This window comes from Mirounga angustirostris, unplaced genomic scaffold (assembly GCF_029215605.1).
Source record: "Mirounga angustirostris isolate CCGP_5_RB_7025 unplaced genomic scaffold, mMirAng1.0.hap1 SCAF_14, whole genome shotgun sequence".
NCBI classification, from domain to species: domain Eukaryota; kingdom Metazoa; phylum Chordata; class Mammalia; order Carnivora; family Phocidae; genus Mirounga; species Mirounga angustirostris.
Genome location: NW_026991722.1, coordinates 8,026,915 through 8,051,732, shown reverse-complemented (window position 1 = coordinate 8,051,732; position 24,818 = coordinate 8,026,915). Strand labels below are relative to the sequence as shown.

The 24,818-nt window shown below is 38.2% G+C and overlaps 1 protein-coding gene across 1 annotated transcript in view; it reads left to right on the top strand.

Moving 5' to 3' along the window:
• DOK6 (docking protein 6) overlaps nucleotides 1–24,818 on the top strand; it is a 365,856-nt gene that overhangs the window by 178,283 nt on the left and 162,755 nt on the right. Inside the window, exon 4 of the mRNA XM_064577838.1 lies at nucleotides 24,555–24,674. Coding sequence (XP_064433908.1) covers nucleotides 24,555–24,674 — 120 coding nt within the window. The remainder of the gene's footprint in view (nucleotides 1–24,554; nucleotides 24,675–24,818) is intronic.

The following is a 24,818-nucleotide window of genomic DNA, read 5'->3' as shown; positions in this document are numbered from 1 at the left end:
TTTGCTTTGTAAATCAATCTGAAAATATTTTTCTTTTAATATATGAAATAAATTCTTTAAAATCATTGCTATGTCAGATACCACTGGTCTCTACTTTGTCATATTATTTTATATTTTGTTCACTGTGTATATTATATTGACTATGTTTCTTTCTGTATGTGATACTAGTCCTTTTTTTTTTTGGGTGTGTATGGGAGGTGTCTTTTGGGGAGTAATTAGAAGGATTTGAATTTGTATTATAGTTATAACATACAACTAAATATTCTAGATTCTCAACATCAGTTCTTTGCTGATATTTATCTTTATCAGGTAAAACTTCTCCTCTCGGAGATTCCTGAGGACAGTATTTCCTGAAGATTTTCTTTTTTTAATGTTAAAATGTATTTCTATGGCCTTGAGAGTTTAAAGATCCCTTCACACTTCCTTTTCTTAATTCTTCTGGGAATGTTCCATTATTGTCTTATTTTCTATTTAGAGGCTGAGAAATCTGATCCTACACTGTCTTTCTTTCCTTTTAAGTGACTTAGTCTTAGCTGAGAGCTAAAAGAAATTTCTATTTATTCTTAAAATCCATAGTTTTACTGGAGTATATCTAGGAATCAATCATTTCTTCAAATTGCCCCAGTACACAGTAGGTTCCTTCAATATGTAGATTCTGGTTTCCTTAATGTTGAGCAAGTTTTTGTAGATAAATATTAGCCCTGTTCCATTGTTTTGTTTTTCTTCCTCAGGGATTCCAATTATGCATATTTTACTTATTTTTCCTTTTTGTACATGTGCATGTCTATTTTTTCCATATCTCTTCCAAGATTTGACATTCTGATATTTGTTGTTTTTCTTATGTCTTCAATCACCTGTTTGGGGGTACTTAATGCAGATAGGGATACTATGTTCCAGTTTTCCTATGCTTTGTTTTTTAAAGAAAATTATTTTTACCAGCTTATATATTTCATCTCTTTTTCCTAATTTTTTCCTTTAGTAGTTCTGTATGGATGTTGCTTTGCTTTTTATTTATTTTTAAATACTACATTTTCCAAAAAATTACAGGAAAAATAAGGATCAGGGAATTGACTAGCTTAGTTGGTTTGGTTCTTCAGGGCCTCTTCTATAGGTATGCGCTTGGTGGAGGTGGGCTGAGGCTGGGCATCTGCTAATTTTAACTCCTTTTGATTCTTTAGGAACATTGTTCTTCACTACTTGCTTGCTTCTGTTTCTTTACCATCAAACCTCGGAGGACTGCTTCTCTTTCTCTGGGACAGGGTTTTCCTGGGCCTGGTCCCCTGCAGTCTGCAGCCTGTCAGCCCCTTTCCTGATGCTTCCCCTGGTTTTCTGCTGTTCTTTTTTTATGTACTTGTAAAGCGAGGTTTATAGTTGTTGCTGTTTCCTGGTTATGTTATAAACATGTGGTTTTATTTGCTGTCCTGGTTGAGGGGTATGATGTTGCAGATATGCGGAAAAATAAGGCAGCCATCATTATCCTATAGGAAACTGGAAGTCCCAAAGCACATCCCTTCCAATAGGTGACGACATAATTACCTGAAAATGCAAACAGACAGAGCCATGAGATCTGAAAGTAGACAGATGCCACCAGGCTGAATAAGACTCTCCAGACTTTAAAGAGAAATAATTAGGTGTGCATGAGACATACTGTGCCCTTGTTTCTTCAACATGGTATCCCCGCTCTGCTCAAGCACCTCCCACTCCCTTGACTCCCATAAACTTTTGGCAGTGAATGTATGGAAAGAAGGAATGAAAAGCATCAGAGAATCCTTAGTGATATGGTTTCAACTATGTTTAAAAACTGTTCTGAAAATTGAAGTCCCATAGAGCAATCCATGCCATCAGGGTGGGAAGAGATGACAGTAGAAATGGATGAGTTGGATATTGGATGAGAAAGTTCTTTAGCTGAACACGGGAAGGGACAGGTCAAAAGGACCCTGCTGGTGAAGGCTGCACTTTGAATCAGAATGAATTTATCTTTATTCATTTGTTTATCTACTGTCTTATTTGAGAACTGATTCATGGTGACTAAAGCTATCAAATACTTGCTTAGATTTAAAATCATCATGAAGCTTGGCACTTCCTTTTATTCTCTTTTTCTCACTGAAAAGTACTTTTCAAAGTTTACCTTCTCCTTTTCTTAGCACACCTAGGAAGGGCAGCCATGGTGACATTCACGTCTTTGTAAACATTTTAACATTTTAGTTCCTACAGGTACTTACTGTAATAGCTGAGGTGACTATGAAAAACAAATAAATTCAAAATGTTATTGTGCTGAATTTCAGAATATTTGTAAGTTAGGTGCAAATCAGGGTTACAATGTATTTGCTCTTTACAAACAAAGGTACATTTCCTTTCTCTTCTCCAGTGAAGGAATGAAAGGATGTATTCTTCATCCCATATTGAGAGTTTATGTAAATGACCTTCTACCAGATAAATGGCTTGTTAATATCTCTAGAATAGGGATTAGAATTGGAAGAGATGAAGATATGAAAACGTGTACATTGAGTATCCCTTGTCAGCTGGTAGGTAGAATATCAATGCCCATGATTCAGCAGTCCTGAGCACTCAAGTTGTCTTTGGCTAAGTGTGTACCTAGATACAGTTTGTCAAAAACTATCAGAACAGCCTCTGTTCCCATGTGTAATAAAATAGCTGTTCATACAATTGGGAACAGTAGTAAATTCTTTTTTATCTCTTGGGTCCTATACAGAGGTGAAGTCCCTGGTCAATTTCAGATGTACATTATTTTAAAAATCTATAAATTAAGTGAGAGAACATGAGCTGAATTTTACCAAAGAGAGAGAGTCATGGTTTATACTATTAAGCACATAATCTCACTGGATATATTATTAGAGCAGAACATCCAGATGACATATTCTTGAGTCCTCATCATTTCCTGACTTTTCTTCTTAACCACCAGCACCACTTGAGAAGTCTATAACTATGTCCCTCTCTAAAAATCTGTGCATGCCCTAGGCATGAGAAGGACACCAATATTTCTTGCAACACCTATCACTCACAAAAAAGGCTCATCTAAGAAGAAAAATAGTAAATCTCTATTCATTTAAAAAATAGTTACAACAAGATTTTTCTGAAAGCCTTTTTTTTTCTTACAAAAAAAATGTCCTATCAAAGAGGAGTAATTCATGACTATATAAACCAAGTCTTCCTGTCAGAAGTCTAGAAACTGATACCCTTCATTGTATGGCCTGAATTTCCACAAATCCATGGAAATAATGAGAAAAAGAGCCTGTTAGGTCCGGCTGCATTCTGTGGTTGCATACCTTCACTGCCAGGGTTTTGCCCACTTCCCTTAGGACAAAGAAACTTAAATTATCAGCCTCCCTAGATACTCTCAGAGCTTGGCAATTAAATTGTATTGCTGTTAGGGAATCTTTCTGCGTAACTATTTTGTTAAATAGTTGAGTCATAGCCAACTCTATGATTGTATAATCAGAAAATGCAAAAACAAATCAATTGAAAATGGATTTGAATTAATGAGTTCAGTAAGGTGGCTTGATAAAAGATCAATACACAGAAGTTAAGGACTTCCTTACAAAGAAGCAATATATATCTCAAAAAGGAAATGGAAACAAATTACTTTCTTTCCAGTGACAAAAATTCCCATAAAATTGCTAAGAGTAGACAATCTGAGAAATGTGCAGGACCTAAGCAACAAATATATAAAGTTTTATGTAATATAAAAGATGTCATATCTTCCCTTATTCATCAGTTTGTGCAGTGCAATTCCAATAATTAGAATTAAAAAATAATAAAACTTGAAGACTAATCCCAAAAGTATTCTCTCATGGGACACACCTTTATAAAGACCCCTACGTGAAGCCTAGATGCCCAGGAACCACCATGTAATGAATTTCCTTTCCAAGAATAGGAACAGAGAATTAACATTCTCTGTGCCGATTATCTGTTGTTCTTAGGTAAGGTAGACCAATGTGACAAGCGGCATGTTCGACAAGAATTTCTGAAAACTTCTTTTAAAATTCCCTTTTTTTTTTTTTTAAAGATTTTATTTATTTATTCATGAGAGACAGAGAGAAACAGAGGGAGAAGCAGGCTCCCAAGGAGCTGGAAGCCCGATGTGGGACTCGATCCCAGGACCCTGGGATCATGACCCGAGCCGAAGGCAGACGCTTAACCATCTGAGCCACCCAGGCGCCCTAAAATTCCCTTCTTGTTAAAAAAATATATAGTTGGTTGATTTTTTTTTTTGTATACAAAAATTGACATATATGTCAAGAAAATATAGGGAATATTATTTCTGGATAGGTCAGAGACCTTAATATACTCATAAATGAGAGTTCCAATCTCTGAGCTAGAAGAAGTGATAAGAGAGATCAAGATGCTCCTGCCCTGAGCAAGGGTCCCAGATTCTGTTTATACAGAATCTGCTACAGGGAGTAGGCAACACACCAGTCATCTCCCCTATAGCAGACTTGGGGTCCTAAATAGGAAGACCTGGCATCCTAAATAGGAAGGAACAATGTAGGAAATACCTGGATATTGCTTGATGTGTCCTAAATAGGAAGGAACTGGGGTCCTAAATAAGAAGGAACAATGTAGGAAATACCTGGATATTGCTTGATGTGTCCTTGGATAGAAGGAAGCACAGGGAGGTGAGCCGGTCATTTGACTCTGTTTCACAAGGTACTTACCCATAGGCAAGTAACCACTAGGGGCCGAGAAACCAGGCTGAAAATGGTGGCTAGGCGCTTTCAATAGCCTCATGATACTGGGAGTCAAATTTGGATTTCAAGGTCCACCAAGGGGGAGGGGCCCTCTTTGGGGCCCTTATAAACATCCCAGATTCTGGTGGGATCCTGAAGTGCTTTACCCCATGAATAAGGGCAAATTGAATATAAACCAGTCCTGACAGAGACAGAAACCTAGATTTGAATCAGCTAAGTCCCAGACTGAATGAATTTGATATGTCTCTAACCACTTGCAAGAAGTTGAACTAAACCCTGTCTGGACAAAGATAACATCATTCACATCCTCAAATCATCTCTATAATGATTCAGATATACTTTTCGTCATTCAATCAAATATTACCAATCACACCAAATAAAGAAGAGAAGAAAATAATCAATAGAAGCAGGACTATAAGTTATCCAACATTGGAGATAACCAACAGACCAATATGGGAGTTAAAGTAATGGCAATTAAAATGCTCAAAATATGCCTGACAAGGTGGAAAACTTCAGCAGAGAACTGAAACCTACAAAAAGGAATCAAATTGAAATTCTGGAACACGTTACAAATGAATATACGAATTTGATAAATGGATTTAATATCTGTTAAAAATAGCTGAAGAGTATATTAGTAAACTGAAAAGTAGGTCACTGGAAATACCCAGACTAAACACAGAGAAAAATAATTTAAAAAAACAGAAATAAGTTTAAAATATGGAAAACATACAGAGAAAAACCCTAAAATGCATTTCACTGGAATATCAGAAGTTGAAGAGAGAAAAAAAAACTGTGCAGAAGAAATATTTGAAGTAAAAATGGCCGAGAATTGTCCAAATCTGACAAAAGATTCACGTTATGTACCTAAATGAGGGAGACACACACACACAGAGTTGTAAACATCACTAGGGCAGGAAATAAGACATTGACATTGCAGCAACATGAAGTAGGTGCTGGGGACTTGAATTCCTTTCATAAAATCTAGCTTCCCAAATGCTCTCCCCTTCTTGAGGAAGGAATAGCACTCCCTGACTCGATGCCCTGAGAAAGCAGTGAATGAGAAGGGCTGACATCTGTCTCAGAGTTGGGGTGGAGAGGGGTCATCCAAACAAAGGCTCACCCCACACAAATATAACGTAGAGTTACTTACATATTTTAGTCAACATTTATTGAATGAATGTAAACTGCTTGCATAAGGAAAGAATTCCAAGCTGATATTAAACTCAGAATTCATCCAGAATTGCTCACTGCTGTAGGGCTTTGAAGGAAGCAAAGTTGAAAAAGTTTTGTTGAGAAGATTTAAGAATTTCAGGCTTATGAGATTGCCGGAGGAGAGAAAAGCTTTCTGAAGATTAGTTTACAATAAAGCAGTACAAAACACGTAAGTGAATCACTCTGAAAGGAAAATCAGCTGATTTTTAAAAAGGCGAATTAGTACCCCAAGAACTGCAAACAGGAAAATGTTTTAAAATATATAAAATAATTATATTTAAGATAAATAAATATAAGAAATTTAGACATCATATTAGAAGGGCATCATAATAAAAAAACAGCATATGAAAAATAAACCACTGAAATGGAAGGAATTGAATAAAATTAGGCTATCTGAGGAGATTCCTAGTTAATTAGAAGATGAATCTGAAGAAATCAAGAATGCAACACAGAAAACTAATGATGTAATGTATGGTGATTAACATAACAATAAAAATTAAATATAAAAAAGATGATATGAAAACATGAAAAAAAAAAGAATGCAGCACAAACTGTGGAGAGAGAAAACTATTAAGATATGATACTAAGATATGAAATGTAGAATGAGAATGTCCAGAATATGCCTGACATATATCCGACAGAATGTCCAAGTGAATGGACAAGTGAACAGGAGAGATGCAAACTCAAAATAATAATATCTGAAAAATGCCAGAAATGAAGAAAGACCTGTGTCTTCTAGAGTTCCATCAAGACAACAAATAGACAAGTCATGGTGAATATGCAAAATTAAATGTAAAATAAAAAAAATCTTCATTGCAAGCTCAAAGAGGGGTACCTCGGCGCCTCAGTCGATTAAGCATCCAACTCTTGACCTCAGCTCAGGTCTTTATCTCAAGGTCATGAGTTCAAGCCCCATGTTGGGCTCCATGCAAATATAGCAAGCCCAAAGAAAACCAGACTTCTTTTAGAAAGAAATGATGGATTATTAGATGTCTCAATATTAACAACAGTAGGCAGAAGATGCTAGAAAAATTTTTTCAAAATTCTGGAGAAAAATAACTGTCAAGATAAATTATCATTCAAGAGTGAAGACATCTATTTTCAGAAATAAAAATCTAAGGAAATTTACTAACCTCCGTCTTCACAGAAAGTGTAAAAATATATTCTTTAGGAAGAAGGAACCTGAAAACAGAAAGTGGGGGGGTGCAAATCACCATGATGAAGCAATATGGTAGGATGGTTAAGGACGTTGGCACTGGAGTCGGCCATCCTACGTAACCAAGAGTAAATTCCTGTACCTCTCTGTGCTTGTTTCCACATGTAAAATGAGAATTTTAAAAATAATAGCAGTTATGTCATAGGCTTTTTATGGGAGATAAGCAAGTCAATACTTGCAAAGCCCTGGCACATAGTGCAAATTCAATAGATGTTGACTAAAAAATAAAGAAGTTGATAAATTTGAAGTAGTGCTGATATAAAATGCTAAGAATAATAACTATCTTGAGACCTGAAAAACTTAAAATAAGTTGCAAATAGAATGTTAGAAAATAATATGGTATAAAGAGGAGAAGAAATTTTTTAAGTATTTCAAGATCATTATGTTTCTTTTTACACCTGGGGAATAGGAAAAAAATAAAGAGAATACAGTGAATACCATAGAACAGTGGTCTCTGGACCAGCAGTATCTGTGTATCAGGGAACCTATAAGAAATGCAAATTCTCAAGTCCCACCTCAGACCTGCTAAATCAGAAACTCTGGGTGGTAGTTCAAGAATCCACTTTAACAAGCACTCCAGGTGATTCTAAAGTACAGTAAAGTCTGAAAACCTCTAAAAGAGAATAAAGAAAGAGGTGAGGAAAATGTCGTGACAGAGAAAACACAAAATGGTCAATAAAACGTCAAATAAATAAAAACACCTATCTGTTTTTTTAAGAGATCTCAAATTGGATTTTAAAATTTAGTTATATACATCTTGCAAGATAAATGCACTAAAAGGACCCAGAGCAACAAAAAGTAAAGGAATGGGGGAAAGCTGAGTCGCATGCCAAAGATCATGTTACTGTTTCCAATTACTGCCTGCCTTTCTCTGTTAGAATATTAAACTTTTTCCATTAACTTTCTCCCATCAATGGAATGTGGGAGCAGTGACATATGCCACATTTGAATTTTAACAGCAATGCATGATTCTGTATTCACTATTATCATCTCTACCATGGACTGGGGTAAAGGCTGCCCCTTCAGCCTGGTTCCAGAAGGAGAAGACCTGGAGCAAAGCTGAAGCTGACCTGCATCTAACAAGGTCAGAATCAAGAAGTAAGCATTGCTGTTCTAGAAATCTTCTTAGATAGCAGGCTGTTTCCCACCACAGCATAATCTAAGCAAAAGTTGGCTGATGCAGAAAAGTGTAACAAAAAAATGCAAACCAACGAAAGCTGGTGTAATGTAATGAGGTTTTTGACATTGAAATATTTATTAGAAATAGAATCGAATAGTCCTTAGCCCTTGTGCACCTAACAAAATAGTCTCAGAATAGGAGCTGTATGTTGATGACATACAAAGGGGAAACTGACCCAATCCATGAGGGAAATGATAAATCCACCAGCATGATGAGAGATTTTTACCTACGTCTCATAATTCTGGAATGAGGTGTGGAATTGTATCAGACCTAAAATAAAAATTAATCGGGCTCTCCTACTGTGGATCAGAGCATAACCTGGGGCTGAATTGCTGGGTGAGCCTCCAGGACCTCCTGGGCTAGCTGAGTGACCGGGAGGCTTCTTAAAGCCTTTGGCCTCTGTTACATCAGCGGTACGTTTGGGAAACTAGTAGTGACTAACTCAGAGTGCTGGAGGGATGCTTACATGAGTTTATTACCAGTATTCCTAGGACTGTATCTGTCACACAGTAAATATTTTACAAATAACTATTATTTTCATGGTTGGAATGCTGACAACTACTACTAGTGATTATTGCTATTAGGATTACAGCCCACACTCCTTCTACTGCAGGACAATATGGAAAAGACACCGCAGCCAAGAGTTGCCTTTTATTTACTAATTTTCCTGATCAGAATAAAGGAGTCTGTCTGCCTCATTGGCTCTGCTTCTTAGATGTCCCAGGAGCAGCTCTCTGTGAATACAAATGGAAACAAATATTTTTCTGGTGTCTTTTTTCAATATTCCAGAGTACAACACAAGCTAATATAGAAAGCCTCAAAATGCTTAACTTTTGCACACATAACTTTCTTTTTCCAATAAGAAAAAACAAGTGTAACTGCAACTGGGTTTCCAATACTTCATTCTTCTCAATATTCCTGGTCTGGTGCTTACAGCAGCTATAAAAATAAGCCTGCATGCAGTCATTAAACACTAACTCTCAACACACTGTGCATGGCAAAGACTAGCCCCTAAGCGTTACAACATGGTCCTAACTCATTGTCTTAAGGAAGATATTTTTTCTACAATGAACATTTGAAGACACTAAAACCAGATACACAGCTTGAAAATTTTCTTCATTCTGCAGTAGAATAGTGGAACCATATAAACATTTAATCACTGGGTCAATCAGGGGTCTGCTCACCCCTGAATCCCAGAGGTGAGCCTGAGCTCCTGCTGCTCCTCCCCCACCAGCCTTGGTCCACCTGCACTCTCTGCTCTCTGACGTGCTCCTTCAGAAGAAACAGTGTCCCTGTCATTCCTGTTATATAAGGTGATTTACAAAAAAGTCATCAGTCTTCACATCTACATGCATGCGATCTTCTGAAGAGGCACAAAGCATTAAATGAAAAATGTCCATAAGAAAGAGCTGAAGTGACCAGGAACACATTGAAGAGAAGGCTACTTGCATCAGGAAAGATGGGAACATAATTGTTCTACAGCCTTCTCAGTCTGCTAAATTCTGGCTTCACTGTTCTGTTGAGTCTTGAGAAAAAGGATAGAGGAAAACGTGCTCTGCCATTTTGTCTTGAGTGCCCATGGTTTCTGTGTGGCAGATTCTCTTCACTTGGGAACTGTGAGATCTTTTGGAAGTCCTGAAAGGGGCCTCCTCACTGCACAGACCCTGGTGTGAGTGCAGATGGACTTCAGCTACCCGACCTGCACTCCTCATTACTGACTTCTGCCTAGCATCTACCACCATAATCTACTCAGAACTTTCTTTTGCTGGGGTCTCTTCTTCAGCCCTCATCCAGCAGGCAGCACTCTTGGGCTTCAGCAGGGACCACTTGGGACACACTAAACTATTTCATTTCTGCCATCCAGTGCATGAGAATGCAGGTCTCCCACCCATGCCAACTTAGGGTTTCTCTCCGGTTTCCCTTCCCCCCTCATCAAATTGATAATAATGCAAAAAAAAAAAAAATCGACTGCATAAGCAGATTTCCAGTCTGCTACTTCTTATGAATCCTAGAGATACTCCTAGTCTCTGGGAGAAGTTGTCTTACCACCCCACTCCTCTGCCCATATACACACACATACTCTCAGAGATACACAAAAGCACAGTCTCCCTTGGCTTGAGAGATGGAGAGGTAGAAATTGCCATAGTACTCTCTTGGGCAGCCAAATCTGTCAGATCATTTTTTGCTTGTTATTTTTCACTCAGCACTTACATGGGAAGGGATAGTAACAAGTGAAAAAAAGTAGCCTGTTTTCATACCTCTAATTTTAGGCACTGTGTGAATGTGTATGGTAGCTCTCTTTAGCATGTTTTTAGAATGTGGAATATTTGGCTGTTTTTAGGTAGTAGCTTTAGTTGGATCCAAACACAAGAGGACATATCCTATTCAACTATATTAAAAAGTTTAATAACATTTTTTCTGCAATATATGAAAATTTACTTCCAATTTATATCGCTTCAGAAGCCATTAATTTAAAGGGTAACTGGTCAACAAATGTGTTTTTCTTTTTTTCCCATTTTTAAAAATTTAAATTCAGTTAATTAACATAAACGTATTATTGGTTTCAGAGGTAGAGGTAAGTGATTCATCAGTCTTATATAATACCCAGTGCTCCTTACATCACTTGCCATTCTTAATGTCCATCACCCCATCCCCCCACTTTCCCTCTCCTCCAGCAACCCTCAGGTTGTTTCCTGAGATTAAGTGTCTCTTATGGTTTATCTCCTTCTCTTATTTCGTCTTGTTTTATTTTTTCCTCTCTTCCCCTATGATCCTATGTTTTGTTTCTTAAATTCCACATATAAGTGTATAAGTGAGATCATATGATAATTGTCTTTCTCTGATTGACTTATTTTGCTTAGCATAGTACCCTCTCGTTCCATCCATGGCATTGCAAATGGCAAGATTTCATTGTTTTTGATGGCTGAGTAGTGTATATATATATATACCACATATTCTTTATCCATTCATCTGTCAATGGACATCTTGGCTCTTTCCATAGTTTGGCAGTTGTGGACATAGCTGCTGTAAACATTGGGGTGCAGGTACCCCTTTGGATCACTACATTTGTATCTTTGGGGTAAATACCCAGTAGTGCAATTGCTGGGTCATATGGTAGCTCTATTTTCAACTTTTTGAGGAACCTCCATACTGTTTTCCAGAGTGGCTGCACCAGCTTGCATTCCCACCAACAGTGTAGGAGGGTTCCCCTTTCTCTGCATCCTTGCCAACATCTGTCATTTCCTGACTTGTTAATTTTAGCCATTCTGACTGGTGTGAGGTGCTATCTCATTGAGATTTGGATTTAGATTTCCCTGATGCTGAGTGATGTTGAGCACTTTTTCATGTGTCTGTTAGCCATTTGGATGTCTTCTTTGGAAAAATGTCTGTTCATGTCTTCTGCCCATTTCTTGATTGGATTATTTGTTCTTTGGGTATTAAGTTTGATAAGTTCTTTATAGATTTTGGATACTAGCCCTTTATCTGATATGTCATTTGCAAATATCTTCTCCCATTCTGTCGGTTTTCTTTTGGTTTTGTTGACTATTTCCTTTGCTGTGCAGCAGCTTTTTATCTTGATGAAGTCCCAATAGTTCATTTTTGCCCTTGCTTCCCTTGCCTTTGGGGATGTGTCTAGGAAGAAGTTGCTTCGGCTGAGGTCAAAGAGGTTGCTGCTTGTGTTCTCCTTTAGGATGTCGATGGGCTCCTGTCTCACATTTAGGTCTTTCATCCATTTTGAGTCTACTTTTGTGTGTGGTGTAAGGAAATGGTCCAGTTTCATTTTCTGCATGTGGCTGTCCAATTTTCCCAGCACCATTTGTTGAAGAGACTGTCTTTTTTCCATTGGACATTCTTTCCTGCTTTGTCAAAGATTAGTTGACCGTCGAGTTGAGGGTCCATTTCTGGGCTCTCTATTCTGTTCCATTGATCTATGTGTCTGTTTTTGTGCCAGTACCATGCTGTCTTGATGATGACAGCTTTGTAATAGAGCTGGAAGTCCAGAAGCCACCAGCTTTGCTTTTCTTTTTCAGTATTCTTCTGGCTATTCGGCATCTTTTCTGTTTCCATAAAAATTTTAGATTATTTGTTCTATTTCTTTGAAAAAAGTCGATGGTATTTTGATAGGGATTGCATTAAATGTGTAGATTGCTCTAGGTAGCATTGACATTTTCACAGTATTTGTTCTTCCAGCCCATGAGCATGGAACGTTTTTCCATTTCTCTGTGTCTTCCTCAATTTCTTTCATGAGTATTCAATAGTTTTCTGAGTACAGATTCTTTGCCTCTTTGGTTAGATTTATTCCTAGGTATCTTATGGTTTTGGGTGCAATTGTAAATGGGATCGACTCCTTAATTTCTCTTTCTTCTGTCTTGTTATTGGTGTATAGGAATGCCACTGATTTCTGTGCATTGATTTTATATCCTGCCACTTTACTGAATTCCTGTATGAGTTCTAGCAGTTTTGGGGTGGAGTCTTTTGGGTTTTTCACACAAAGTATCATATAGTCTGCAAAGAGTGAGAGTTTGACTTCTTCTTTGCCGATTCAGATGCTTTTTATTTCTTTTTGTTGACTGATTGCTGTGGCTAGGACTTCTAGTACTATGTGAATAGCAGTGGTGATAGTGGACATCCCTGCCGTGTTCCTGACCTTAGGGGAAAAGCGCTTAGTTTTTCCCCATTGAGAATGATAATCACTGTGGGTTTTTCATAAATGGCTTTTATGATATTGAGGTATGTACCCTCTATCCCTATACTCTGAAGAGTTTTAATCAAGAAAGGATGCTGTACTTTGTCAAATGCTTTTTGTGCAGCTATTGAGAGGATCATATGGTTCTTGTTCTTTCTTTTATTAATGTATTGTATCACACTGATTGATTTGTGGATGTTGAACCAAACTTGCAGCCCAGGAATAAATCCCACTTGGTTGTGGTGCATAATCCTTTTAATGTACTGTTGGGTCCTACTGGCTAGTATTTTGGTGAGTATTTTGGTCTCCTCTAGGATTTTGGTGGATTTCTATCTCACATTTAGATCTTTCATCCATTTTGGGTCTCTTTCTATGTGGTGTAAGGAAATGGTCCAGATTCATTCTTCTGCATGTGGCTGTCCAATTTTCCCAACACCATTTTTGAAGAGACTATCTTTTTTCCATTGGATGTTCTTTCTTGTTTTGTTGAAGATTAGTTGGCCATAGAGTTGAGGGTCCATTTCTGGGTTCTCTGTTCTATTCCATTGATTGATGTGTCTGTTTTTGTGCCAGTACCATACTGTCTTGATGATTACAGCTTTTTAATAGAGCTTTGTGGTGCCACCAGTTTTGAACAAATATGTTTTTCAATAAATTATGTAATATTTGAATTGGGTCATAAAGGTGATAGAAAATAAAGATTGAAATTTAAAATCTATGCATCAAAAGGTATATTAATTTCAAGATCTAATATTTAAAATTCTTCTAGTGTTTTTATTAAAGATTTTATTTATTTATTTGAGAGAGAAAAAGAGTGTGCAGGAGCTGGGGGCCAGTTGGGGTGGTGAGGGGCAGAGGGAGAGGGAGAAGCAGACTCCCCACTGAGCAGGGAGCCCGATGAAGAGCTCAATCCCAGGACCCTGGGATCATGACCCCAGCCCAAGGCAGCCATTTAACCAACTGAGCCACCCAGGCACCCCTCTTGTAGTGTTTATTTTTTTTAATTACAACTAATCAGTTGGGTTCTTTCATGATTTCTGTATTTTTTTAAAAAACTTTACTACTAAATAATTTTTCACACCTATGTAAGTACTTTTCTGTGAATAATATCTGATCTTTATTTGCAATGAATGTAAAATTAATTTCAATAATATTTATTATATGTTCCTTTTGATACTGATTTTTGAAAAGCTACCTTTATAAGCTGTACAATACTTATGATCATATGAATAGAACATATAGATATTAATGATCGTCTTTCTGCAAATTATTGAATAATTATCACTTTTATGTTCCTCATTAATTATTTGAATTTCAACATGAGTGGTCCTCATGCTTTCTTCTTTTGTGAATGTACGATTACAATGAAATAAGAATTCCAGCTTATGTAATGCTCAAAACTACTAGCATGTTCTTTTTAGAAATAAGCAAAGATACTCACTACATTCATCTCATCTCCTAACTGCAGACATTGTTTGTCCTGTATGCTTTCAGAGTGGCTCAAGCTGTGTCTATTTAGAGGAACATTATGGAAAATATTTTATTCTTTCTTTTTTTTAAAGATTTTATTTATTTAGAGAGAGAGTGTGTGGGGAGGGGCAGAGAGAGAGAAGAGAAGCAGACTCCCCACTGAGCACAGAGCCCCATCTGAGTGGAAATCACTCTAAGAGTCAGACACTTAACTAACTGATCCACCCAGATGTCCTGGAAGTATTTTATTCTTTCTAATTTACTCAACAACTAATTCCAAAGGGAGAAAATGCCATTTTGCCATATGCCTAAATGAAGAAGGTTACCAAATAAACAGTACAAAGGAATCCCACTATCCATGCTTCTGGTTACCAAATATCCAGTGAATTTTCTTCCTAAATACAAAATGCATTCACTCCTCCCCAAAGGACACAGCCCCGATGCTTCCTCCAATCCCAACATCCAGTTGGATACACAGTTGTCCCTGCAGCGGGTCCAGATGCGGCTTTTCAGGGTAGAAACCTATGGCCCCCACACCAATGCATAGTCATGGCATGAGACAGGATAAACACTGGTGCAGAGGCCCCCTACTATGTGGGATAGGGTCTTTTACTTGATTAGGTGCCAATGTTTCTCCCTAGGGGACACCACTACATTATAACCTGAAACCCGTGATCTTCTAGGAGTTCCCTGATCTCTGTTCTCTGCTTTGACTCCACATCTGAAGTAAACTTGGGAGTACATAACTTCTTTAGGAGCTGAGAAATGTTCTCAGACAGCTTTCTGCCCTAGAAACTCAAGTGTGGTATACAAGCTCCAAAAGCCATGCATTCACTGTTTTTAGAGCAGCTTCATATTTTTTTCATAATGCAACTTTTTAAAAGCATAGCAGATTTTTTTTTTTTAGATTTTTAATTTATGTGACTTTACTTAGTTCCATGTGCCAATAGTTATGTCCGCATTTCTTTCCTAGAAATGCTTCCCTTGAATTCTAGACTTCCTGCTGTTTCTTGTTCAGATCTTGAGCGGTCAGGTTTGGTAGGAGAACCAGCCCCTTGGTATCTTCTCCCAAAGCCATTTCTCCAAATGAACAGATACACTGGGCATCACACCCTTGGCTGGACCTTTACTCCAAGGAATTTTCAGCCATTCAGAGGTTTCAAGAAAGAGTATGGGGGCGCCTGGGTGGCTCAGTCATTAAGTGTCTGTCTTCAGCTCAGGTCATGATCCCAGGGTCCTGGGATCGAGCCCCGCATCGGGCTCCCTGCTCTGCGGGGAGCCTGCTTCTCCCTCTCCCACCCCCCTGCTTCTGTTCCCTCTGTCATTGTGTCTCTCTCTGTCAAATAAATAAATAAAATCTTTAAAAAAAAAGAAAGAGTATGTAACTCAGTCTTACCATTTTTATTGTTATTGGAGTTAACTTGGAGTTGAGAAGCAGTTGCCTTTTTCAACCTGGAAAGTCTCCAATTTTTTGGATACAGTCTATTTCCTTTTAGTCCTTTTATGTGCAAACTAACCAATTCATTTCCTTAATACCTTGCCAAATGTAGCTACAGCCACTAACACTAGCTGCCAATATTCTATTTCCAACCCCTCTCCATACTTCATCAAGTTTTCTAATGCCATCACCAAGTTATAGCAGGTGATATTTGAGCCAAATAGTTTACCACTGCATGATGGATCAGCATCTTTCACATGTTCCTTGAGAGTTTCCTTATCCCTTGTTGACTGACCACCAAGACAATGACACCATTTAATTTTGTGTGTGTGATAACATCACCCCACTTCTATTTTTTTGTCCATCTTTTTTTTTTAATTAGGAAACACTAGGTATGTAGCCATAAAAATACCCAAATCTCAGTGCCTTCACCCATCAAAACCTTTTTTCACGTATCCTGGGGGTCTGTAGCATGGCTCTATTAATCATGGACATCAGGAATCTAGACTTACACAAGCACTATTTTGTTACTTGCTTTTATATCACTGCATCAATGGGAAGGGAACAGAAAGAATTGTACACCTATCTCTTACAACTTTCATACAGAAGTATCACAAAGAATTTCTACTCATAATTCATTGGCCAAACCAGTGACTACACCATGTGTTAATGGTACAAGAAAGTGCCATCATACTATAAGCCCTAAGGGGAAAAAACTAAAAAATTTGGTGAATAGCATTAGTGTCTGTTACAGAGGGAGCAATGAAGAGAAGGAAGCATGTTAGAATGCTGTGTTCTGTACTCCAGAAAAGATAGGATAATAAAATACATAAATATTGGGAAGTACAAAGAGGCTTAAAATGGGAAATAGAATGACAGCATTAGTTCAGGGTGCTAAAGTGTTTCATATGGATTAGATGTGGGCATGATTGCTATAAGAAGGTCCAGCAGTGATAAAGAAACAAAGAACTGTAGTAGTAGAAATGGGGGAAGTAATTTGTGAGAAATATTTTAATGTTACATTTGACAGTATCCTCTCTATAGATAAGATTTCTTTGACCACACTAAAAAAGCTCCCACCAATGCCTGACTCTACTACCTAAATGAATCCTTTCTGCTGCTGCATTGCCTATTTCCATTAGAACATGAGCAAGATGAAGAGAAACAGACTTTATTTATTCCCGGGACATTAAATGGTGCTGTGCACATAATGCAGATGAAAAATTACTGATTGCTTGATTGGATTGAATGATACGAGATGGAAGGTATTGAATGAAGTCGAGGATGACCCCGAGTTTTGTTAAACAGGTTGAGTAAGACATAACTGCCCCCTGATGGCCCAGTGTCCTGTAAAAATCACGGAGACACCCCTTGGCAGTCTGCTATCAGTAGGGATTAGAAGACTGTCTGTGAACTCAGCATGAGACCACCCATGGAAGACTTAATCTGCAGTCATGAGGAAATATCTCACTGATTTGGGAATAAATTTGCCCTTCTGCAGACTCCACCTTCATCAACAGGAGCCACTGGAAGGCCCAGAACACTGTGTGTTCCAAAAAAGACCTCCCATCCCTATCTCCCTTCAGCACCCTCTGGTCACCATACTATCAACATGGGGCCCGCAGGACTCATGTCAACGTGACTTTGTCATTGTTATGTCAGTTACCATGAGAATCTCTCATCTCCAGAATCTAATCCCCATGGAGCTCTGTATATGGCACTACTAACTTACACACCTGCACAAACCCTGTTACCCTTTTTTTATGTCACTAAATTCTTGATCTCACTTCCCCTCCAGCTACTGTGCCATCTATCTTATTCCCTTTATAAAACACAAACCAAAACCTTGTGAATAGAATTTTATATTTACCCGTATTCCAACTCTAATGCATGTCTCCTCTCTCCTATTTTTCCTTGCACATACTCAATCTGTCTTTTATTTCATTGGCCATTTGGATGTCTTCTTTGGAAAAATGTCCTTTCGGACCCTTTGTCCATTTTTTTTATATTGGTTTATCTGTTTTGTTGCTCTTGATTTATGAGTTCCTTGAATATTTTGAATATTAACCAATAAGATATGTGGTTTGCATTTTTTTTTCCATTCCGTAGGTTGCCTTTTCCTCTTGTTGATGATTTTGTTTGCTATGCAGAAGCTTTTTAAGTTGATGTAATTCCACTTTTTTATTTTTATTTTGTTGCCTATGCTTTTGGTGTCCAATTCAGAAAATCATTGCCAAAACCAATGTCAAGGAGCTTACCCTCTCTGTTTTCCTCTAGGGCTTTCATGGTCTCAGGTTTACCTTCAAGTCTTTAATCCACTTGGAATTGATTTTTGTGTACAGTGTAAGACTGCGATGCATTTTCATTGTTTGCCTATGGATAACCAGTTTTCCTTTACTACCCAGTTGCTGCAGGGTACGTCTTCCTTCCTTTTGCCTTCATTCTACCTCAGAGGCCATGAAAGTAGAAGATTGTCCTGAAAATACTCTGGCCCCCCTCAAACCAGTGTGTGTGCCTTTAAATCATGTGTGCCTGCTCTGTGGCATCTGGTCCCTTACCTCACACACCCTTTCACATCCCTTCCTTATAGATCATGGACCCATCTACCCAGTCCTCTCTTAGTGTCTGTAGATCCACAGTGGATCTCATCTTTCTGGTGGTGGTTCCAACTCTCCCTCAGACCCTCCTCTATTTGCCCCACTGGGTTTTTTTGTTTAGCTCTTGTAGCATCTGTATTCTCTGTCTTGAGACTTCATTACCCCAATTTTAATATTAGGAAATCCTTAATTTCTTAAGCTTCAAGCAAACCTAATCACATTGTATTCTATCTATCTATCTATCTATCTATCTATCTATCTATCTATCTATTTATATGTGTATAAGAATATATATATATTTCTAATTTTTTTATGGATCAAATTCCATTAAATTAATTTGTTTGCTTGGAAGTTTTCCTAGTAGAGAAGAATAGAGAGTTTGGCCTTTGTATTGGTTTTGGTCTTCAGTGATAACATACCAGATCACCACACACAGCAGCTTAAAACAATACAAATGTACTATCTCACATTTTTAAAGAACAGAAGTGCAACACGACTCTCACTTGGCAAAAAGTAAGGTGTCAACAAGGCTATATTCCTTTCTAGAAGCTCTGGGGATGCATACACTTCTAAGCTTATTGGGATTATTGGCCAAATTCAATTCCATACTCAATATGAGCTATTGCCAAATGCTTTGGTAATAAATTTGGCTGTGTAGATAGGAAGTTTTAGATCCCTATATGATTTTAGACTGTAGTCTTTAAAAACCATAGCACTGGCAATATTTTCATATTCCAGCACATAGCTCTTCTCTTGTTTCCCTCACCACTCCCAAGCACCTCATAATTGTTACATAGAAAGGAATTTCTTTTAGACTTTATGAAAACATCACTAAGATGAAATCTCTTGACAGCATCTCTTCCTCAAAAAGTCCCGTTTCATAATTGTTCTTGTAAGAAGCTTAAAATGTGTGCATCGAATATTCTGTTGGTATCTATTAAGAATTCCACAGATTGTAAAGTATTCCATCCTGATGCTGGCTTTCCATCACAGAAATGTTCTTATACTCAAGCTGGGCTTCAGTGTCATTGCAAAGGATTCTTTTTAATCCTGTTTTCTTGTAATGTGTAACGTCCTGTTTCCAGTTTTACAACACACACACATACACACAAGAACTTACTTACCTGAATTAAAAATTTGAGCATACCTGCAAGCTATCTGAAAAAGACATCTTATGAAAAAGCACTTCCATCATGAAGAGAAAACATAGAAAGCATCATAAAACATTTTGTGCCTATATTCCTCTTTAAAGAAATTTGATTTTTTTTTATTTATTTGAGATAGAGACAGAGGGAGAGAAAGAAAAGAGTGAGTGTGCAAGGGGGGGAGGGAGAGGGACAAGCAGACTCCCTGGTGAGTGGGGAGCCCTACTTGGGGCTGGATCCCATGACCCACCAGATCATGACCTAAGCGGAAATCAAGAGTAGGAAGCTCAACCAACTGAACCACCCAGGCAGCCATAAAGAAATTTAATTATTTATACACTATATGTAGGTAGAAGTTTGAAAGATAAAATGAAAGACAAAAGGCACTGAATCTGTGGGAAAATAAACATTTTAAAATGCAGTGGGTTTTGATGATTGCGTTTGTATTTAATCTCCTCTGTTCTGCAAAAATAAAATAGAAGAAGTAAAATATGGAAGATAATTCAGCAAAAAACACTAGTTAAATAATGATGAGACAAAATAAATTAACACACCATAAAAGTTTAAAGGATTTCAATACATAGTTTTCCTAAGAAAGAACAAATAAAAAGCATAGGTATAATTATTTGAAAGGTGACTATCAAAAATGGGTTTTAAAAAACCAAATCATTGTATAATACTTAGACAAATTCAGCTTATCTGCAGCAAAACTGTTCGATCAAGTATGCAGATTACAAAGCTTAATACTTTTGAGATAAAGGCTTGAACTAAATAGTACAACCCCCCCCCTTTTCCATGGGGGGCACATTCCAAGATACCAGTGGATGCCTGAAACCAGGGGTAGAACCAAACCCTATTAGACTGTTTTTTCCTAGACACACATACCCATGATAAAGTTTTATTACAAATTAGGCACAGTAAGAGATTAACAACAATAATAAAATAGAATAATTATAATATACTGTAATGAAAGCCATGTGAATGTGGTCTCTCTCAAGATATCTTTTTTTTAAAGATTTAATGTATTTATTTGACAGAGAGAGACACAGCGAGAGAGGGAACACAAGCAGGGGGAGTGGGAGAGGGAGAAGCAGGCTTCCTGCAGAGCAGGGAGCCCGATGCGGGGCTCGATCCCAGGACCCTGGGATCATGACCTGAGCCAAAGGCAGACGCTTAAGGACCACCCAGGGGCCCCTCAAGGTATCCTGTGCAGTACTCACCCTTCTCCTTGTGATGATGTGAGATGATAAGATGCCCACGTGAGGAGATGAGGGGAGGCGAGTGACGTAGGCGATGTGATGTAGTGTTAGGCGACTTTGACCTCCTGATGCTGTATCAGAGGAGGATCATCTGGTTCCAACCACGTTTGAGTAACTGAACCCGTGGATCTGGGGGGCACTCCTGTACTACAACACTATGAAGAGAAAGGGCAGAGTGCTGACTGTTTCTCAGAGTTTGCTGCATGAACTCCGGGCTGTCCCTAGCTGTTCACAGGATCCCAGGAGACGCCTTTCCATCTTGGCCCCTGGCCACCCTCCTCAGTCCAGCATCGTTCCTCCAGCACACTCACACAAACACATTCACACTCACACATACTGTCACAAATACCACACACACTAAAACACACTCATATGCACACGTCACAGACTCAGTCACACACAGATACACACTCACAAATACCCCCCCACACGCACACACACACACTCACATGTACATATGCCCTCCCCTTCTTTCTGCTTGTCCTGCAGGTCCCTGACCACATCCCTTGCAAGCTGCTCAGCCTTTGCCACAGCTCCCAGGTCCTACGGACCAAACCCACAGCCCTGCAGGGTCCCACATTTAGACTCACCAGCCCGCCCCACTAGACTAACATTAGAGACAACAGAAACCGTGTGTTTTTCACCTGACCTCCTAGCACAGAACAGTGCCTCGCTTATAGTGAGTTCACGGTAAACTTTTGTTAGAAAAGAAATGAACTTCAACTGATACCTGAATTGCAAGGATGTCTCTCTCCCTCCCTCTGCCTCTCTCTTCCTCTCTGTTTCTCTCTCTCTTTCTGAAATTGTCTACACTTGTCATTAATGTGACTATATATCCTCTACTTTTATTACTTTTGCTAGTTCTATTCCTACATGCTACTGTACTATTAAAATGCTGAAGTATTATATGGTTGTTTTGTCTATTGAATCCTAGGGCAAAAGAATTCATACAAATGAGTGACATATTTCTTTAACTTCTGGGAATGCGCTGACTTTGTATTTAAAGGGAACACTGGTACAAAGGTGTCATACTTACATGACATACTTTGTCATACTTAACATTTTTATTTTGATCCCAAACAGCATTGCTACTAGGTATTCTCAGCTCCATCTATGGAGTACCAGAAATACTGTCCGGTAAAGTCGTGCAGATGAGATGTTAATTGCATGTGATTTTCCTGATGATTTAAAATTGTGGAGTCCTGAGAAATATTCAAGACATAAAAATATAAAAAAGGGAAAATATAGTCATATTGTCTCCCTTCACAGAAATGTCAAGGATTTCTAGAGACACGGCATGGAAATTGGTCTGAGATTTTGATTTGTTGTTTAAAAAGCTTTCAAAACTTTTATATAAATCTTATAAATCAAAACTCCTCTATCTGATGAAAATGATTTCCAATACATGCTGATGCTTCTTCTATAAAATTTTTTCCAGGAAGGCTGGCATTCCCTTACTAAAAATGATTTTTCATGGAAGCTGTGAGGTTCAGCCAGTGCCCCTTCTGTATATTACTGGCCTTGTGTCTGGAAAGGGTTATTTTTTAGGTTCCCAAGGAAAGGCCTAAGTAGCCAGATGTAGGCTCTGATTCCACCTGAGCAGGAGGCCAGGCTCACGTGAAAATCTACTTCCTCCCTGCCCTAGGTGGATGGTGTGTTTTGAACCACTGAGGGGATGGTTCATGACACACGCAAACTGTACCTTAAGAAACACCTTTCATGCCTAGAGCATAGGAATTACTGTTCTCATTAGAATAGTCCCTGTGGAGGACTACGTGCTCTTTGTCTTTATTTTTTTCACAGTATTTTATGGTCTTGATAAAACTAAAAATAAATGACAAATTTGGCTTGACATCTCATTGATCAAACCTATTTTTGATGCTAAGGCAGTGTGACTAAGCGCAGCAAGAAAACATTACCCGAGTTTGATGGTATTGACTGTTGAGCAGAGCAGTTGGTATTCAAATCCCTAGAGTCAAGAAAACCTGTCACAGGTAACTTTTTTTGGGTAGTTTAAAATGCCAAGGCAAAGGTTGGAATGTCATCCGTGGAGAGTAACAAGAGATTTGAAGGAAATCTATATTAAACTGTTCTAGTACAGATTTATGCTATGTGGGAGAGTCAGAAATGTCTCTGGGCGGTTGTCAATGGAAAGTTCTCATCCAATTTCTGGGCAGCAGTTTTGGGGCCTGGCCCAAAATTTTCAACCTCATACCCTTTTTCAGATTCTTCATATTATAATATCTAGAAGATATGGGCTGCAATTCTGTCTTGGTGCTGACCAGTGATATGGGACCCAGGTGTGACTCTACTTACCCACTTCACCCACACAGGCCTTATATAAGAATCAAATTCACTTATGTTTGTGAAAGTGTGAGATACTACAAGAGTCTGTGTAGGTGTAAGAGGTTCTAATGTTTCAAGCAAAGAATAAACTTGCAAATATAAAGAAGTTGGAAGATAACCAATATCTTAGATAATTGGAGTTTTCTAAAAGGGAAAGTTACTTTGAATATTCTATCCCAATTTTTTTTTAAAGTGAGGATGGACCATTTTTGATGTTTACAGAAGAAAAGCTGTCACATTCTTGTGCTGATCTTTGATCCATTGCGGTTCAGAATGAAGGATCAGAGCTTTGACCCACCCAAATCTAAGTCACATTCTCTCGTTTATTTTAGTCTGACATTTTTCAAGTATTCATTTATATATCTTTATTTTATATTTAATTAATTTTTCTGAGTACTTGCCCTCCAAAAATTAAATCAATCTAAAATATACTAGATAGTAAACAATATTCTCAGATTATTATTTGTAAATAAGATAAAGTACATTGGAATAAGTTAAAATGACTTTAAAATATGTTATAATGTCAGCCCATGGGAATTAATTGTGGGGATTTTTTTTACTTCTCAAAAATAGGGTTTTTTGGTTCATCTTTTTTTTATTTATAAATTCAAGTAGCCAACTTATAGTACATCATTATTTCAGATCTAGTGTTCAGTAATTTATCAGTTGAGTATAACACCCAGTGCTCATCACATGAGGTTCCCTCCTTAATGCCCATCACCCAGTTACCCCATCCCCCACCCACCTCCCTATCCACAACCCTCGTTTGTTTCCTAGAGTTAAGAGTCTCTCACGGTTTTCTCCCTCTCAAATGACTTCCCATTCAGTTTTCCCTCCCTTCCCCTATGGTCCTCTGCTCTGTTTCTTATATTCCACATATGAGTGAAACCATATGATAATTGCCTTTCTCTGATTGACTTATTTCGTTAAGCATTATACCCTCCATTTCCATCCATGTTGATGTAAATGGTATTCATCCTTTCTGATGGCTGAGTAATATTCCATTGTATGTATATACCACATCTTCTTTATCCATTCATCTGTCGGTGGACATCTCGGCTCTTTCCACTACTAGGTATTCACCCCAAAGATACAAATGTAGGGATCCGAAGGGGCACCTGCACCCCCATGTTCATAGCAGCAATGTCCACAATAGCCAAATTGTGGTGTTTTTGTTTTCTTCAGGTAGATTTTTAACTCTTACCACCTACTTAGGAAAAAGGTTCAGGAAGTTATCTTCCTGTCTCATTCCTGCGCAGCACTGCCTGACTTCGGTGGTGTGTGTTCATTTTCAGAGCTGGAGGCCGAGGAGTGGTGCAAGCATCTCTGCATGGAGTGTCTGGGCACCCGGCTGAATGACATCAGCCTTGGCGAGCCCGATCTTCTGGCGGCAGGCGTACAGCGAGAACAAAATGGTGAGTGTGAGTTGCCTTCCATTACTTAAAGTGCCCTAATGGTTGTAGAACTTTGACACTGGGAGGGACCTTAGGAATGCTTCAGACCAATAATTTTTAGAAAAAAGTAACCTAATCCATCTGAGCTGTGAAGAGACTTTCCCA